Source organism: Phocoena sinus, chromosome 18 (genome assembly GCF_008692025.1).
Source record: "Phocoena sinus isolate mPhoSin1 chromosome 18, mPhoSin1.pri, whole genome shotgun sequence".
Taxonomy (NCBI): Eukaryota; Metazoa; Chordata; class Mammalia; order Artiodactyla; family Phocoenidae; genus Phocoena; species Phocoena sinus.
This window is the reverse complement of record NC_045780.1, coordinates 36,323,026-36,340,247: the sequence shown is the minus strand read 5'-3', so window position 1 is coordinate 36,340,247 and position 17,222 is coordinate 36,323,026. Positions and strand designations below refer to the sequence as shown.

General features: G+C 36.8%; 1 protein-coding gene across 2 annotated transcripts in view; it reads right to left on the bottom strand.

Annotated features, from left to right (window-relative positions):
* The window catches only part of KLHL1 (kelch like family member 1), a 392,306-nt gene that overhangs the window by 140,549 nt on the left and 234,535 nt on the right, over nt 1-17,222 (bottom strand). For both annotated transcript variants that reach the window (XM_032611318.1, XM_032611317.1), the window contains one exon: nt 5,204-5,416. In XM_032611318.1, the coding sequence (XP_032467209.1) occupies nt 5,204-5,416 (213 nt within the window). The remainder of the gene's footprint in view (nt 1-5,203; nt 5,417-17,222) is intronic.

The window sequence follows — 17,222 nt, the reverse complement described above, 5'->3', positions numbered from 1 at the left end:
ATAAAGAATCTTTTGGAATAAATTTATTACAGATTTGCATAAAAATAATTAATTCCTGTAAGATAGAGGTAGCATGTGTTTCCTTAATTTAAACTCTTTAGTCTCCTTGTTATTTTTTAATTTTTTTTATTATTTGATTATAAATAATATTCCTCTAAACCCAGGCAATATTTTATTATCCATTGCAACTTATTTTTTCCTTTCACATTTTGCTACAGAAAATAAAAGTAAATGTTTATACACATAAACAGACACTACTATTTATTTATCTTAAGAGTCAGTAGGTATACTTATTAGAAAGTTGTGAGAAAGGGTTCTCCTTGTTGTCTCTAAAGAGATAAACAACACCAGTTCTAAGACATGAAGCAAAGTTTATCTGTATATCTCCAACCTTTTAAATAATTTCTGACTGTGATAAAACTGAATTTCCCTGAAGACTTTTGACTTGATCATACATGGAACTGTACTTTTTGAGAGCACCATGCTTCTACTCTCTAAATCACTCATTAGAAAAGTGCACAACAAAATGGATACTTATGTATACTTTTAAAATATGTATATAACAAATAAATATATATGTACCTATTACAAAGATCCATTTTATGAAATGAGTTAAAACCAGTGGAAGCAATAGTTACAAAATGTTAAAATGTGTTGTTTATTGCATAGCGACATGTTCTTTTGTTGCATCTTTGAAAAAGGAAATATAGAAAAATAAGTGAATCAAATTGAGTAGCCTCCTTGTGATATGTATATTTGTATACATAATCACCCATTCTTTTAAATGAAATTTCCATATTTTTTCTAATTCTTTTGAAATTATAAACCCCCTTGGTATCCAAGAAAAACATGAAAACTATTATGCAAAATTCTGTTCCTTACTTATTTTAAAAGATAATAGAAATCATTCACCACTTCTTAGAGTATATCTCAATTATGTATTTCTTTGATTTTGCTTTTTCCTCTGGTCCTTTCTATTGCAAAGTCAATTGAATTTATTTCAGTATTAGCTATTCTATTTCAATAGCAAATAAAATAGGTATTATTGCTTCTGAGTTTTTTAAATGTCTTTTCTTTCATTCTTTTCTGAAGCTCATTTTGTCTACTAGTGTTCTCAAATAAAATCCATATTCTCTACTAAAATTTACATCTTCACTTTGTTTTTCTATACCAAATTAACATAATTTATACTTCATAATAACATACATTGATTTTTGAATAATAAAGAATATCAGAACTTAAGAAATAACTTCTATAACATAATGGGCTTAGTAACAAAAAACATGAGAATGCAGATTGTGGGACATGAAGGAATGGAAATCTGCTTAAGTGAAGTGGGTTAGTTGCCTCATGATTATAAGAGCAGACTCTCACTATAATCTACATTTATTCTTTGGCTCTAATCAATCCTTTAACATGTTTTCTTTGTTGCTAAAGTTTCTGTTATTGTCTTTATTTTCACTTTTTTTACTCTAGAAATTTTTTCATGTACTCACTAAATAGAAACAGAAACTCCTAGCTGTATAAAAACTTGTAAGTTATTTAGTTTAACTTAATCCTAGAAGCTTTCATTTTCTCCTTATTTTGTGTGTTTGTTTTAAACATCTCTAAATTTTTTTGCCTTTCCACTCTCTCCTTGGTCAGTAATTTACTATGTTTTGCTTAACAATACACATAAGAAGTTCATAGCTGGTCTTCCAAATATTGTTCTGTCACTCACCTGAAACATATCATTCACATCTATAACAATTACCTTGTAAAAAGATAAGCCAAATTATTCTCTCAAGTCTCCTTCAAAAATTAGTTCAAGGACTATTTCTTTTTGAAAATAAACCCCTACCACACTATAAAAATGTAGGTTCTTCTTCATTTAAATACTGCTAGCATTTTAAAATATAATATTGTTTTGTTACATAACAAAAACATTTGTAATTATATATTATATGTAAATATGTATATAATATATATAATATGTAATATAATTACATAGGTAATGTAATAAGACACACAGTATATACACACAAATCACTTGAAAGTTAAAAAAAAAAAGAACTACACATTAAGCACTCTCAGAATTAAGGACAAAACCCATATTTACTGGCTCCCAAACCCAAGAAAAAAGTGTTTTCTGGTCATCATACGACTTTTCTTAAGAACCTTGAGATGTTTAGTAGCTTTGAAAATTCATGTAAAGGCTGGAAAATTCTAGATTTAATTAAACTTTTTAAAACTCTGGCTGGATATTGAGGTAAATAGGAAACCATCTGTAGAAATAAACTTTGCACTTATTTCTCATCAGTAGGAGAGGAAACACAGTATCAAACACAATTAGAGTAGTCTGAGCTCTACAGTTCACTAGAAAAATGATTATCATGTTGATTCTCAATTTATTCATTTGTCAAAAAATAATAATGATATTTATTGCATAAGGATATTATAGAAATTAAATGAGATAAAATATATGTTTGGTGACTGAAGAAAGAAATAAATGCATGTTAATTCCAATTCTGCCACTCTTCTTCCTTTCTCAGGCTTTTAATAGGAATCTTGAGAATTGCTGTATTCAGAACATTTTAATGATCTTCAAGTTTAGACAGCAAATAAGGAAACAACATACATTCACAGTAGTAATATCCCTGTGTATGTTCGTATCTGGCTAGCCTAGATTTGCAGGAAAACTGGATTTTTCACTAGCTCTATGACCTTTGAAAAATCACTTAACTTCTTTGAACCTGTTTATCCCTCTGCATAATATAATTAATAACCCCTACCTTTCAATTGTATTTTTTAAGATTAGAAATACTGTATGAAAAGTGCTTATAATGACATGTAATTCCTTAATAATAGTTATGGAAGCAATAGCCCCTCCTATATCTAAAGACATTTTTATGAAAAGAAAATGTGCTTTATTTTTCCCCCTGCACAGATGTTGCTTGAAAGTGTATATAAAGTTATGTTTGTAATGTACCCAGCTTAAGAGATGAGAAATGGAAAATAAATATATGCTGTGTTTATGCCTATTGGGCACTGTGATGAGTTAAACTTAAAAGTCTTTTACTAGTTAGTTTCACCAAAACATAATAATAATTTATTTTCTAATGTTAATAAATATTGTTTCACTAATCAAGATAAAGCACTTTTACCAATCAGAATTAAAACCCTATGTGTAACGTGTAGCCTTAGGAACAAATAAGTCAATAGAATGTACATCTCTATTCTGATGTAATAGTTTAGATGAGATACACATGTAGGAGCAGCTCCCATTTTTGTTGACAAAAGAGTGGGCAAGGAGGGTATGAAGAAAAGGCGTATCATGAAAAAAATGGAGCCCTGGGCACATTCTTGGCCTCCTCTCATATGGGTCATATTATATATGATGATTTTTCAGTACCAATTTAACTCCAAACTCCCAACATTTCAGCAGACAGGTGAAATGGGTGGGCAGGATCAAAGGAACCAATTGCCACATCATCTATCATTGGTTAATGGCTATCTACCTATTATTGGCTAATAGTGATCATTGGCTATTTCCATCTTGAGAGAGGATGCCAAAGCTCTGAGAATATGTGGTATCACAACCTATGTTGGAAGATTCAGAAAAATCCAGTGCATGGCTTTCCAATTCATTCTTTGTCCCATTACCAAAATAGATGTTTCCCTTCCTTTTATAAGAGCCTGGTGTTAGGATAAACTTTTATTGAATATAATTTGTTTAGGCAAGATTTCCATAATTTTTTTACTTTTACTTCTTTATTTATTTTAGTAGCCAAATGAAACACAATTCTTAATTTATTCATAAAACTTCATTTGTTTCCCAAATTTGGCAAAGTGTTGTTTTTTTTTAACTTTCCAATCTTAACATATGACCCAGCTCCCTCTCTCTTCTCTTGTTACTAACGTGTTATACTTGCCTATTGTTGTTTCCCGATTTCCTAATTCTCTATCTTACATTCTTAGTAATATGTGGATTATTGAAAATGTTGATAGTGATTTTAATTCAAACGAACAGGCTCTTAATATCTCTCATAAGAAATGTACACATACACAATTTTTTCTATCACTTCAGAGGTCAGAGCCACCTTCAAGCTTATGTTTGGATACCCTGAGATACCAGATGCCCTGGGTTAACAATGTTGTGCATGGATAATTTTGCAACATTACAAGTTATTTTAAAGACACAAGACTCTGAATCAGGGAAAATTAATTACTCTTCTTCTGCTAAGTTGAGAACTTGGTGTTTTATCAACTCACCTGTGTCCTACATACCTCATCAGTAAAATGAGGTGATTTTTTCACTTGGTGTGTGTATTCTCCTTAGCTCCAATTATTAAAGGTTCCATAATTCCAATTGCTAAATGGTATTAATTCATAACTCTGTACTATTCAGTAATATATCTTATCCTTCTATAGACATTTGAAATTCCATGCTTTGAGCTTTTAAGAATACCGTAGGGATGGCCACGGAATATGTATATTCATCAGAGAATGATCATATTATTTTATCTTAGGTCAGATAGATGATAGCTTGATAGATAACTAGCTGGCTAGCTAGCTAGCTAATTAGGTAGATAGATAGACAGATATGTAGATAGATCAATCATCAAAACAGGGAAGCAGTGAATTAATAATTGCAATGTTCTAAAAATCTTTTTTTTTTTTGCGGTATGCGGGCCTCTCACTGTTGTGGCCTCTCCCGTTGCAGAGCACAGGCTCCGGACGTGCAGGCTCAGCGGCCATGGCTCCTGGGCCCAGCCACTCCGCGGCTTGTGGGATCTTCCCGGACCGGGGCACGAACCAGTGTCCCCTGCATCAGCCGGCGGACTCTCAACCACTGCGCCACCAGGGAAGCCCAAAAAATCTTTTAAATATTCTATTAAGATTAAGTATTTTATATATATTATCTAATTTGATCCTCATAAAATTTTGCGTGGTAGTACAATTTGATTTGATAGATGAAGAAATTTAATTTCAGAGAAATTGACATTCTTATAGTCATATAACCATGACTCAGTAAGTGGTGGAAATGGAATTCAGACCCATGACTCAGCATTTTCCACCAGCAAATTTACCTTAAAAAGAGTGTTTGATTAAAACAAACAAACAAAAATGTGAATAAGTAATAAAACATGGGTTGTAATGTTTAATTTTAACACAGAATTTTTCAGTCATTCGTAGGTACGAAAACAGCATCCCATGTAATTACCTGAGGTGGAAGCAGGGGCAGTCTTATAAAGGCCAGAAGCATACTCAAGTCATTGCATCTCCTCTGCATGTCATATTTGACCCACATCATTAATGCATGGAAGATGGTTTCTTCATCAGGGACATTGACATCATCACTGGCCAGGAGTTTATGGAGCTCCTCAGCTGGAAGCAGTAAAAACTCTTGATTTCTCATAACTTCCATTATGTTTTCCTACAGGGAGAAAAGAGCTTGGCATAAATTCGACCTCGGTTTTATTTAGCTAGCACAGCACCTCAGAAAGAAATGAGAAAAGTAGTCATCAACCTTTGTTCTCATTATACCATAATCCTTGAGACTTAATCCTTCAGAAACTAAAAGCTGTTAAGATGAAAGCATTGTAATTGTAATTGAAGTGTAAATGTATCCAAGACAGCACAGATCTTGTAATAACTGGAGGATTATAATGTTGAGCTTTGTTTTGCAGGCAGAATATAAAGTGATTAAACGTTCAAGTTTCAAGAGGACTGCTAGGTAAAATTTGGTGAATATTAAAAGAATAGAATTTCAAAGTTTAAAAAAACTTGACTACATATACATCAATCAGAAAGTGGGAATAAAATTACACAGAAGTAACACTGTAAGATGCATGATTGTTTATTCAGAAAGGGAAAAATAGAAGAGGTAGGCCATAGGTATCACAAAATCCCATATGTTTCACCCTTTTATTATCTCTCAAACCTCCCTCCTCGCATGACAGTTTTTCTGGCTTAATTCAGAGTCCCATTTGTTTTCTTGCAGATTGCTGCCATACTCGCCTAGTTACTCTGCCTGATTCTACCCTTAGCTTCTCTACTTCAATGTGCTCATGGCACTACTCTAAAGTTTTTGTTTCATCTTGCTTTTTTTTTGGTTCAAATCTTTTGGTTAAACACACCAGTTCTTCACGATCTGACCTCTTCCTTATTCTAACACTTCATCTCCAAACTTATTGGCACACCAGCCACAAAATTACTCTACCTTCATTTTGCCTTATCTTCACTCCATTGCTTAAAATGACTATTAGCCACCTTGTTTTCCTAATTTGTGTCACTTTTCAAGATTCAATTCAAAAATTAAATATGGATAGGATATACATATATACATATATATATATATATATATATATATATATATATATATATATATATATCTGGTGCTCTCTGTTCACTCCCATTTGATTTGGCTGCCTCACCTTCTGTGCATGCACAGTGCATGCTGTTTACATCTATGACACAACAGTTACCAAACTGCTACCTAATCTTTGGTGCACTTAGGAATCTTATCACAAGCTTTAAGCTCCTTGAGACAAAGACTTTGACATTTAACCTTTCATAGCTAGATTCTGGACATAGCAGGTGAACAGTACTTACTTGTTGAATAGATATATTGATCCTTGTAGAGAAGAATAGATTTTGGAAATAGTACAGAGCAGTGCAGTGTTTTTCAAACACTTTTTAAAAACTACTTGTCAAAAATCTTCTCACATTTCATCACAAAGTCTTCTGTGTCTGATAAATGGTTAGAGAAGACAGAGATTTGACTGTTGGCCTTCACTTGTGTTCCACCTTCCTTTATGTCTCCTGAGACAATTCCAAGGAATATATAAATAAGGCTTTTCAGATGGTAGCTTTAAAGCCACAGTTGTGGCAGAAATCTCAATAGGATGGTTATTTTAGGGTAAACCTGAAGTAGAGTGGGACTAGATCTCTTCCCCAAAGGGCATTGTGACTATGCTAAAACATAGCAGAAGAGTCAGCAAGTGCCCGTTAATCTGTATGTCAGAGCAGATTCAAACCTGTTTTCTGAAGAGACACTTGACCTATGTTATGACTGTATCCTTAGAAATGAATCCAAGGCTTGAAGTGCCTTCAGCTTTCACAAAAGCAGTCAACTTTACTTTTAGGTCATTGGTTATTTTCTTTACCTTTAAATGACATCACATAATAGCTGATTTCATGAATTTTTTTTCACCCCCCTGTGTTTCTTCTGTGTCTAATACAGTGCTGTGTAAATTATAGATGTCCAATAGCTATTTACTTAATGAATGAACTGTGTGCCCTGAGATTTAGTGCCACCAAATTTCTCTAAAGAGCTACAATAATATAAAGAAGTTTTTGAAGAATCTTTAAAGGACTTTTTGTCCATCTATTTTTCCAGTTATTCAAAAATCTATGTGTCTATTAAACTACACACAGAATTATATAGCTAGACCATCAGTATATAGTGAGGGGTACCATAAAAAAGCAGCTCTATGAAACTGTCAACAGTGTCTATCATAAAGATATTGTTCGAGGCATATTTCATTATATTTTACAGTGTTCTCTTTGTGATGACCCTTGGGAGAAATTTCTTTTAGGTTTTAGTAGCAGGAATAATTGCACTTCTCCTGAGTAAATTGGTTTGCTTTTATCATGGATGTTGTAAATTATGAAATTGATCAGAGTTCTCTTTTTATTTGGCCTCTAGAAAACTTAGAGTCAAATTGAAATCTAGCTGATAGGAAGGCTATAGCCTTCCTTAGCTCTTTTTTCTTTTTTTCTCCATCAAGTCTCCTTTGAATGATATCTTGCCTAATATTCCTGTGTTATTTGCAATCTAGCTTCTGGAAACTATTTTATTTTCATTATCTTTTATTCACTGAAGAATAAAAAATACCAATTCACACTAGTTTCCTTATACCATAGCTAATTCCTTGTTGTCTGAGAAGATCAAGTAATGAGAAGCATCAAAACTCTTTGGCCTGTTTACTTTTTGTACAATACCTTTATTTTAAGTTTATTCAATCATTCATTCTACACAGACTTATTGAACACCTAATATTTGGTCCTGTATAACTGTAGTGAGGAGAACAAAATGGATGTGCATCAAAAATCTTACCACACATGGGACACCTAGACAATGTGTAAAGCCTAGAAAATGACTGTCATCAAGTCTGTAAAAGCTTGTTTTTCAAATGGACCTAGAATATTAGGTAGGAGTATAAATTAGAAAATAAGAAACAGAAAGAAATGTATTCTGACCAGGGGAGACCATATGAACAAAGGCACATAATATGGTATGAAGTGCCATGTTGGGTATGTCAACTTGATTGACAATGAACACAGAAAAAGTCGCAGAAATTAATATTGAAAGTGTAATTTAGACCATATAATGGAATAAGTTTATTGTAAAACTTTAACAGTCTCTCCATTAAATGGGAATATCTGTGTACATACATCTTTTACATATAGCTTGAAATATTAATTTTGAAGATTTTACCACCAAATTTAAGTTGCCACTGCATAAGACACAACATAAGACAATAATCCATATTAATTACATAAATAAAGACTAAAGTATACTATTTTTGCTACTTCATAATATTTTAAATAATTTTTCTAGCTATAAAAATTCATAGTTTTGTTTTATTCTAAGTAGACAGATATTACCATTTTTAATTATTATTTCCTGAATTTGACATAAATGTATTTTCTAATATTCATTTCCCTCTGTCTCTTTTTTTTTTTTTTTTTTGTTTATTTATTTATTTATTTATTTTTTAAACATCTTTATTGGGGTATAATTGCTTTACAATGGTGTGTTAGTTTCTGATTTACAACAAAGTGAATCAGCTATACATATACATATGTTCCCATATGTCTTCCCTCTTGCGTCTCCCTCCCTCCCACTCTCCCCATCCCACCCTTCCAGGCTGTCACAAAGCACCGAGCTAATATCCCTGTGCCTTGCGGCTGCTTCCCCCCAGCTATCTACCTTACTACGTTTGTTAGTGTGTATATGTCCATGACTCTCTCTCGCCCTGTCAAAACTCACCCTTCCCCCTCCCCATATCCTTAAGTCCGTTCTCCAGTAGGTCTGCGTCTTTATTCCTATCTTACCCCTAGGTTCTTCATGACATTTTTTTCCCTTAAATTCCATATATATGTGTTAGCATACGGTATTTGTCTTTTTCTTTCTGACTTACTTCACTCTGTATGACAGATTCTAGGTCTATCCATCTCATTACAAATAGCTCAATTTCATTTCTTTTTAAGGCTGAGTAATATTCCATTGTGTATATGTGCCACATCTTCTTTATCCATTCATCCGATGATGGGCGCTTAGGTTGTTTCCATGTCCTGGCTATTGTAAATAGAGCTGCAATGAACATTTTGGTACATGACTCTCTTTGAATTTTGGTTTTCTCAGGGTATATGCCAAGTAGTGGGATTGCTGGGTCATATGGTAATTCTATTTGTAGTTTTTTAAGGAACCTCCATACTGTTCTCCACAGTGGCTGAACCAATTCACATTCCCACCAGCAGTGCAAGAGTGTCCCCTTTTCTCCACACCCTCTCCAGCATTTATTGTTTCTTGATTTTTTGATGATGGCCATTCTGACTGGTGTGAGATGATATCTCATTGTAGTTTTGATTTGCATTTCTCTAATGATTAATGATGTTGAGCATTCTTTCATGTGTTTGTTGGCATTCTGTATATCTTCTTTGGAGAAATGTCTATTTAGGTCTTCTGCCCATTTTTGGATGGGGTTGTTTGTATTTTTGTTATTGAGCTGCATGAGCTGCTTGTAAATTTTGGAGATTAATCCTTTGTCAGTTGCTTCATTTGCAAATGTTTTCTCCCATTCTGAGGGTTGTCTTTTGGTCTTGGTTATGGTTTCCTTTGCTGTGCAAAAGCTTTGAAGTTTCATTAGGTCCCATTTGTTTATTTTTGTTTTTATTTCCATTACTCTAGGAGGTGGGTCAGAAAGGATCTTGCTGTGATTTATGTCATAGAGTGTTCTTCCTATGTTTTCTTCTAAGAGTTTGATAGTTTCTGGCCTTACATTTAGGTCTTTAATCCATTTTGAGCTTATTTTTGTGTATGGTGTTAGGGAGTGATCTAATCTCATACTTTTACATGTACCTGTCCAGTTTTCCCAGCACCATTTATTGAAGAGGCTGTCCTTTCTCCACTGTACATTCCTGCCTCCTTTATCAAAGATAAGGTGTCCATATGTGCGTGGGTTTATCTCTGGGCTTTCTATCCTGTTCCACTGATCTATCTTTCTGTTTTTGTGCCAGTACCATACTGTCTTGATTACTGTTGCTTTGTAATATAGTCTGAAGTCAGGGAGCCTTATTCCTCCAGCTCCTTTTTTCATTCTAAAGATTGCTTTGGCTATTCGGGGTCTTTTGTGTTTCCATACAAATTGCGAAATTTTTTGTTCTAGTTCTGTGAAAAATGCCAGTGGTAGTTTGATAGGGATTGCATTGAATCTGTAGATTGCTTTGGGTAGTAGAGTCATTTTCACAATGTTGATTCTTCCCATCCAAGAACATGGTATATCTCTCCATCTATTTGTATCATCTTTAATTTCTTTCATCAGTGTCTTATAATTTTCTGCATACAGGTCTTTCGTCTCCTTAGGTAGGTTTATTCCTAGATATTTTATTCTTTTTGTTGCAATGGTAAATGGGAGTGTTTTCTTGATTTCACTTTCAGATTTTTCATCATTAGTATATAGGAATGCCAGAGATTTCTGTGCATTAATTTTGTATCCTGCTACTTTACCAAATTCATTGATTAGCTCTAGTAGTTTTCTGGTAGCATCTTTAGGATTCTCTATGTATAGTATCATGTCATCTGCAAACAGTGACAGCTTTACTTCTTCTTTTCCGATTTGGATTCCTTTTATTTCCTTTTCTTCTCTGATTGCTGTGGCTAAAACTTCCAAAACTATGTTGAATAAGAGTGGTGAGAGTGGGCAACCTTGTCTTGTTCCTGATTTTAGTGGAAATGCTTTCAGTTTTTCACCATTGAGGATGATGTTTGCTGTGGGCTTGTCATATATGGCTTTTATTATGTTTAGGAAAGTTCCCTCTATGCCTACTTTCTGGAGGGTTTTTATCATAAATGGGTGTTGAATTTTGTCGAAAGCTTTCTCTGCATCTATTGAGATGATCATATGGTTTTTCTCCTTCAATTTGTTAATATAGTTTATCACATTGATAGATTTGCGTATATTGAAGAATCCTTGCATTCCTGGAATAAACCCCACTTGATCATGGTGTATGACCCTTTTAATATGCTGTTGGATTCTGTTTGCTAGTATTTTGTTGAGGATTTTTGCATCTATGTTCATCAGTGATATTGGCCTGTAGTTTTCTTTCTTTGTGACATCCTTGTCTGGTTTTGGTATCAAGGTGATGGTGGCTTCGTAGAAGGAATTTGGGAGTGTTCCTCCCTCTGCTATATTTTGGAAGAGTTTGAGAAGGATAGGTGTTAGCTCTTCTCTAAACGTTTGATAGAATTCACCTGTGAAGCCATCTGGTCCTGGGCTTTTGTTTGTTGGAAGGTTTTTAATCACAGTTTCAATTTCAGTGCTTGTGATTGGTCTGTTCATATTTTCTATTTCTTCCTGATTCAGTCTTGGCAGGTTGTGCATTTCTAAGAATTTGTCCATTTCTTCCAGATTGTCCATTTTATTGGCATAGAGTTGCTTGTAGTCATCTCTCATGATTTTTTTTATTTCTGCAGTGTCAATTGTTACTTCTCCTTTTTCATTTCTAATTCTATTGATTTGAGTCTTCTCCCTTTTTTTCTTGATGAGTCTGGCTAGTGGTTTATCTATTTTGTTTATCTTCTCAAAGAACCAGCTTTTAGTTTTATTGATCTTTGCTATTGTTTCCTTCATTTCTTTTTCATTTATTTCTGATCTGATTTTTATGATTTCTTTCCTTCTGCTAGCTTTGGGGTTTTTTTGTTCTTCTTTCTCTAATTGCTTGAGGTGCAAGGTTAGGCTGTTTATTCGAGATGTTTCCTGCTTCTTAAGGTGGGCTTGTATTGCTATAAACTTCCCCCTTAGAACTGCTTTTGCTGCATCCCATAGGTTTTGGGTCGTTGTGTCTCCATTGTCATTTGTTTCTAGGTATTTTTTTATTTCCTCTTTGATTTCTTCAGTGATCACTTCATTATTAAGTAGTGTATTGTTTAGCCTCCATGTGTTTGTATTTTTTACAGATCTTTTCCTGTAATTGATATCTAGTCTCATGGCGTTGTGGTCGGAAAAGATACTTGATACAATTTCAGTTTTCTTAAATTTACCAAGGCTTGATTTGTGACCCAAGATATGATCTATCCTGGAGAATGTTCCATGAGCACTTGAGAAAAATGTGTATTCTGTTGTTTTTGGATGGAGTGTCCTATAAATATCAATTAAGTCCATCTTGTTTAATGTATCATTTAAAGCTTGTGTTTCCTTATTTATTTTCATTTTGGATGATCTGTCCATGGGTGAAAGTGGGGTGTTAAAGTCCCCTACTATGAATGTGTTACTGTTGATCTCCCCTTTTATGGTTGTTAGTATTTGCCTTATGTATTGAGGTGCTCCTATGTTGGGTGCATAAATATTTACAATTGTTATATCTTCTTCTTGGATCGATCCCTTGATCATTATGTAGTGTCCTTCTTTGTCCCTTTTAATAGTCCTTATTTTAAAGTCTATTTTGTCTGATATGAGAATTGCTACTCCAGCTTTCTTTTGGTTTCCATTTGCATGGAATATCTTTTTCCATCCCCTTACTTTCAGTCTGTATGTGTCTCTAGTTCTGAAGTGGGTCTCTTGTAGACAGCATATATAAGGGTCTTGTTTTTGTATCCATTCAGCCAATCTGTGTCTTTTGGTGGGAGCATTTAGTCCATTTACATTTAAGGTAATTATTGATATGTATGTTCCTATTTCCATTTTATATATTGTTTTGGGTTCGCTACTATAGGTCATTTCCTTCTCTTGTGTTTCGTGTCTAGAGAAGTTCCTTTAGCATTTGTTGTAAAGCTGGTTTGGTGGTGCTGAACTCTCTCAGCTTTTGCTTGTCTGTAAAGGTTTTAATTTCTCCATCAAATGTGAATGAGATCCTTGCTGGGTAGAGTAGTCTTGGTTTCAGGCTATTCTCCTTCATCACTTTCAGTATGTCCTGCCACTCCCTTCTGGCTTGTAGGGTTTCTGCTGAGAGATCCGCTGTTAACCTTATGGGGATTCCCTTGTGTGTTATTTGTTGTTTTTCCCTTGCTGCTTTTAATATGCTTTCTTTGTATTTAATTTTTGACAGTTTGATTAATATGTGTCTTGGCGTGTTTCTCCTTGTATTTATCCTGTATGGGACCCTCTGTGCTTCCTGGACTTGATTAACTATTTCCTTTCCCATATTAGGGAAGTTTTCAACTATAATCTCTTCAAATATTTTCTCAGTCCCTTTCTTTCTTTCTTCTTCTTCTGGAACCCCTATAATTCGAATGTTGGTGCGTTTCATGTTGTCCCAGAGGTCTCTGAGACTGTCCTCAGTTCTTTTCATTCTTTTTTCTTTATTCTGCTCTGCAGTAGTTATTTCCACTACTTTATCTTCCAGGTCACTTATCCGTTCTTCTGCCTCAGTTATTCTGCTATTGATCCTATCTAGAGTGATTTTAATTTCATTTATTGCATTGTTCATCGTTGCTTGTTTCATCTTTAGTTCTTGTAGGTCCTTGTTAACTGTTTCTTGCATTTTGTCCATTCTACTTCCAAGATTTCGGATCATCCTTACTATCATTATTCTGAATTCTTTTTCAGGTAGATTGCCTATTTCCTCTTCATTTGTTAGGTCTGGTGGGTTTTTATCTTGCTCCTTCATCTGCTGTGTGTTTTTCTGTCTTCTCATTTTGCTTATCTTACTGTGTTTGGGGTCTCCTTTTTGCAGGCTGCAGGTTCGTAGTTCCCGTTGTTTTTGATGTCTGTCTCCAGTGGCTAAGGTTGTTTCAGTGGGTTGTGTAGGCTTCCTGGTGGAGGGGACTAGTGCCTGTGTTGTGCTGGATGAGGCTGGATCTTGTCTCTCTAGTGGGCAGGTTCACGTCTGGTGGTGTGTTTTGGGGTGTCTGTGGCCTTATTATGATTTTAGGCAGCCTCTCTGCTAATGGGTGGGGTTGTGTTCCTGTTTTGCTAGTTGTTTGGCATAGGTTGTCCAGCACTGTGGCTTGCTGGTCGTTGAGTGAAGCTGGGTGCTGGTGTTAAGATGGAGGTCTCTGGGAGATTTCCGCTGTTTAATATTATGTGGAGCTGGGAGGTCTCTTGTTGACCAGTGACCTGAAGTTGGCTCTCCTACCTCAGAGGCAGAGCCCTGACTCCTGGCTGGAGCACCAAGAGCCTTTCATCCACACGGCTCAGAATAAAAGGGAGAAAAAGTAGAGAGAATTAGTAGAAGTATGAGTAAAGAAAGAAGGAAAGGAGGAAAGGAAGGAAGGAAGAAAGAAGCAAAGAAGGAAAGAAAGGAGGGAGGGAGGGAGGGAGGGAGGAAGGAAGGAAGGAGGGAAAGAAGGAAAAAAAGACAGAAAGAAAGATGATACAGTAAAAATAAAATAAAGTATAATATAGTTATTGAATTTAAAAATATTTAGAAAAAAAAAAGGGACGGATAGAACCTTAGGACAAATGTTGGAAGCAAAGCTATACAGAGAAAATCTTACACAGAAGCATACACATACACCTTCACAAAAAGAGGTAAAGGGGGAAAAAATCATAAATCCTGCTCCCTGAGACCACCTCCTCAATTTGGGGTGATTCGTTGTCTAAAGGAGGGAGGGAAGGAAGGAAAGAAAGAAAGAACGAAGGTAAAGTATAATAAAGTTATTACAATTAAGCTTAATTATTAAGAAAAAGAATTTTTTAAAAAAAGTCATGGACGGATAGAGCCCTAGGACAAATGGTGGAAGCTAGAGTATACAGACTAGATGTCACACAGGAGCATACAAGTACACCTTCACAAAAAGAGGAAAAGGGAAAAAAAATCATAGATTTCGCTCCTAAATTCCACCTCTTCAATTTGGGATCATTCCTTGTCTATTCAGGTATTCCACAGATGCAGGGTATATCAAGTTGATTATGGAGCTTTAATCCACTGCTTCTGTGGCTGCTGGGAGAGATTTCCCTTTCTCTTCTTTGTTTTCACAGCTCACAGGAGCTCAGCTTTGGATTTGGCCCTGCCTCTGCGTGTAGGTCGCTGGAGGGCGTCTGTTTTTTCGCTCAGACAGGACGGGGTTAAAGGAGCCGCTGATTCGGGGCCTCCGGCTCACTCAGGCCGGGGGTTGGGGGATGGGGGAAGGAGGGGCACTGCGTGCGGGGCCGGCCTGCGGCGGCAGAGGCAGCGTGAAGTTGCGGCAGAGGCCGGCGTGACGTTGCACCAGCCTGAGGCCCGCCGTGCGCTGTCCCGGGGAAGTTGTCCCTGGATCCCGGGAACCTGGCAGTGGCGGGCTGCACAGGCTCCGCGGAAGAGGGGTGTGGAGAGTGACCTGTGCTCGCACACAGGCCCCTTGGTGGCGGCAGCAGCAGCCTTAGCGTCTCCCGCCCGTCTCTGGGGTCCGCGGTTATAGCCGCGGCTCGCGCCCGTCTCTGGGGTTTGCGCTTTCAGCCGCGGCTCGCGCCCGTCTCGGGGGCTCGCGCCCTCAGCCGCGGCTCGCGCCCGTCTCTGGGGTTCGCGCTTTCAGCCGCGGCTCGCGCCCGTCTCGGGGGCTCGCGCCCTCAGCCGCGGCTCGCGCCCGTCTCTGGGGTTCGCGCTTTTAGCCGCGGCTCGCGCCCGTCTCTGGAGTTCCTTTAAGCAGCGCTCTTAAACCCCTCTCCTCGCGCACCAGGAGACAAAGAGGGAAGAAAAAGTCTCTTGCCTCTTCGGCCGGTGCAGGCTTTTCCCCGAACTCCCTCCCGGCTAGTCGTGGTGCACTAACCCCTTCAGGCTATGTTCAAGCCGCCAACCCCAGTCCTCTCCCTGAGCTCCTTCCAAAACCAAAACCCGAGCCTCAGCTCGCAGCCCCGCCCACCCCGGCGGGTGAGCAGACAAGCCTCTCGGGTTGGTGAGTGCTGGTCGGCACCGATCGTCTGTGCAGGAATCTCCCCGCTTTGCCCTCCACACCCGTCGCTGTGCACCACTCCGCGGTCCCGAAACTCCCCCCTCCGCCTCCCGCAGTCTCCGCCAGCGGAGGGGCTTCCTAGTGTGTGGAAACTTTTCCTCCTTCACAGCTCCCTCCCACTGGTGCAGGTGCCGTCCTTATTCTTTTGTCTCTGTTTTTTCTTTTGCCCTACCCAGTTACGTGGGGAGTTTCTTGCCTTTTGGGAGGTCTGAGGTCTTCTGCCAGCCTTCAGTAGGAGTTCTGTAGGAGTTGTTCCACGTGTGGATGTATTTCTGGTGTATCCGTGGGGAGGAAGGCGATCTCCGCGTCTTACTCTTCCGCCATCTTCAAGGTCCCCCCCCTCTGTCTCTTAATTCTATTATTGTTTTTCCCTCATCTTATTGTTGCTAATATATCAAATAGCAATAATTCTTTTGATATTCCATTAGAAATTCATTTTTTTACACCATTTAAAAAGTTAGATAACAATTAATGGTAACATCAAGTCAAGGAAGATATAAGTAAATTCCTTCAATTGTCGCATTTTAGTTATTGGTTTAGTTTAAAATATGGATATTAAATGTATTAATGATCAAGTAAGTTTAACATAAACTTTATTGTTGTTCACAACACATTATCTACTTATTATGGTTAACTCAAGGAAAACTCACTGCTATGAAAGTCTACTGAGATAAAACCTATGTTTCACCATCTTGCACTTTGCAACTAATGGTCAGTTAGAGGAACCTCCCAATCACTGTTTTAAGCATTATGGTGGGAAGGTTAATCCTTTGACAGACGAGTATAGAATCTCTGGCTTGATTTCAAATCACCAGAGGGTGTGGAATTTATTTAAATGCCATTTAAAAAGTTATTGGTTAAGAAGATGAATACTTAGGAAGCTCATACTGTCAAATAAATGGAAAAGTGAAAGGCAAGCCTAGGAATTGGTTACATCTTCTGGTTGAGGCATATTATCTAAGTATGAAAAATGTAAATTTTTGGTCTAAAGTTATAGGATTATAAAGTTGTAATTCCATCAGCATCCTATGCCAGCAAATCTTTGAGAGTTTCTGATACATGTATGATTCTACTATTGGCAGGA